This window comes from Trichinella spiralis (genome assembly GCF_000181795.1).
Source record: "Trichinella spiralis strain ISS 195 chromosome Unknown Scfld415, whole genome shotgun sequence".
NCBI lineage: Eukaryota > Metazoa > Nematoda > Enoplea > Trichinellida > Trichinellidae > Trichinella > Trichinella spiralis.
In genome coordinates, this window is record NW_003527354.1 from 1 (window position 1) to 1,749 (window position 1,749).

Consider the following 1,749-nt stretch of genomic DNA (forward strand, 5'->3'; position numbering starts at 1 on the left):
TTTTTTGGGAAACAGAATTTTCCTCCAACCGTAAGCTCACAGGCACTGATGCCACAGGGTTTGTGGACACAACATTTGGCAGTGAAACAAACAAAGAATGCCAAAATTTATATAATATTAAATACTTAAAAATTTAAAATTTTCATCTTGCTATTAAATATCAATAGTCCCCGTCCTGTGATATTCATGAAAAACATATTTCAGATGAATACATAAATAATTTGAATCAACACGCATAAATTACCTGTCTGAACATATAAAAAATAAAAAGCAACATTTTTTTCTAATGAATACGGTTTGCAACCTTGAAATTGCTCAAACAGTGTAATAGCATCTTGTATTGAATCGAAGTGAACAAAGGAATATGGCTTATGAATGCGAACATAAATGTCAAAAGTGCCAGCAGCATGCTCAGCGCAGAAGTGTCGCAGTTCTTCAGGAGAGACTCCACAGTCCAGACCACCGTTAGCCACAAACAAATTCTCAAAACAAATAGTGCAAATACAAAATTGCATTTTCATCAAAAATTCAAACCTGAGAAGGTTGTTCAGTAATCACCACATCTGGCTCGTGTTTTTGCAAAGAAGCAATCAATTTGCGAAGTTTTCGCTCAATTTTCTTCATCTTTTTCTATATTACAATAAATGTGAAAAAATTGCTTTCAAATAATACAAACACTTCTTGTGTAGATAATTAATTAGGGGAAAACTGTCAAATAACGTAACATTATTGTCATTAATAAGCAATCTGTTCAAATGATTCGCAATAGATATAATTTTTGAAATTTGTAAAGATAATTTTAGAACATAAAATAAAAAATAATTTTCATATTACATTTTCAACTTTAAATGGAAAAATAGACGTGTAAAATATTTTCGCCAGTTTACAGTATAATGACATGAAAGTTCAAATAAAAAATATAACAGAGTAGAAACAAAAATCGTACAAAAACAAATTGAATGAAAGTATAAATTTAATTTGTATATTAATTGTTGTAAACGTTTCGATTAAAATTGCCAGGAATGATTTTGTTAAATATTGAAAGCAGTTGCTTTGAGATTACCCATTTTGTGATAAAAATTTTTCAATAAATGAAAATATTTGACTTTTTTACAAGATCAACGACTTTTTTCAAATGTTTAAAGTAGATAAAAGTAATACTTTACTGCAGATCAGGATTGAAATTAGTAATAAAATATCTTTTTTTTGGCAAACAGTTTCATTTTAGTTGTAAAATTATTTTAAATTTCAACGATCAATTTGCACCTCTTATTTGAATTTAATATTTTTTGAAGGTTTTATTTTATTTTTACATTTTTAAATATCTGTTTATTTTTCTGGTTCTTGGTCAAAGAAGAAACAGCCTCTTCAGTTTCAATTAAGCAGCATTGAAAAATTGGCAGTTCCATTTCTTGATATTCACAGCCATCTTTCCTTTGTGGTAAATACAAACAGCTTACAAACGAAAACAGATGCTCACAAATTGTTGGCATCCATTGTCAGCTGTGCAATCGCTTGGTCACCTGAATAATGAACAATGAGTGAACAGATTTATGGGAATAATTTCTAAAAACAAATCACGTGGTAATTTGATATCTTGCAAAAAATAACAATAACAATACTTTATCACATGAACATCGAAAAAGAAAAAAGAACAACGGATTATTTTATTTTTGCATAAATCCAATAATAATAATAATAATAATAATAATAATAATTAGGATTAGGATTAGAAATGCGACTTTATGA

General features: G+C 28.2%; 1 protein-coding gene across 1 annotated transcript; it reads right to left on the reverse strand.

Annotated features, from left to right (window-relative positions):
• Window positions 1-153: 153 nt before the first annotated feature.
• On the reverse strand, window positions 154-1,409 carry Tsp_13731 (conserved hypothetical protein). Its single transcript, XM_003370859.1, has 4 exons — window positions 1,314-1,409; window positions 535-630; window positions 322-482; window positions 154-175 (listed from the first exon to the last, which is right to left on the reverse strand). The coding sequence occupies exons 1-4, from the start codon at window positions 1,407-1,409 to the stop codon at window positions 154-156; spliced, it is 375 nt and encodes a 124-aa protein (XP_003370907.1).
• Window positions 1,410-1,749: the final 340 nt, after the last annotated feature.

Bases quoted from the DNA above. Each gene is read 5' to 3' on its own strand.
- Tsp_13731 (XM_003370859.1), bottom strand. From the start codon at position 1,409: ATGGAACTGCCAATTTTTCAATGCTGCTTAATTGAAACTGAAGAGGCT. The intron at 483-534 runs GTTTGAATTTTT...ATTTGTTTTGAG, and splicing joins TTACTGAACAACCTTCTCAG to AATTTGTTTGTGGCTAACGG. The intron at 176-321 runs GTTTGAGCAATT...TGAATATCACAG, and splicing joins ATACAAGATGCTATTACACT to GACGGGGACTATTGATATTT.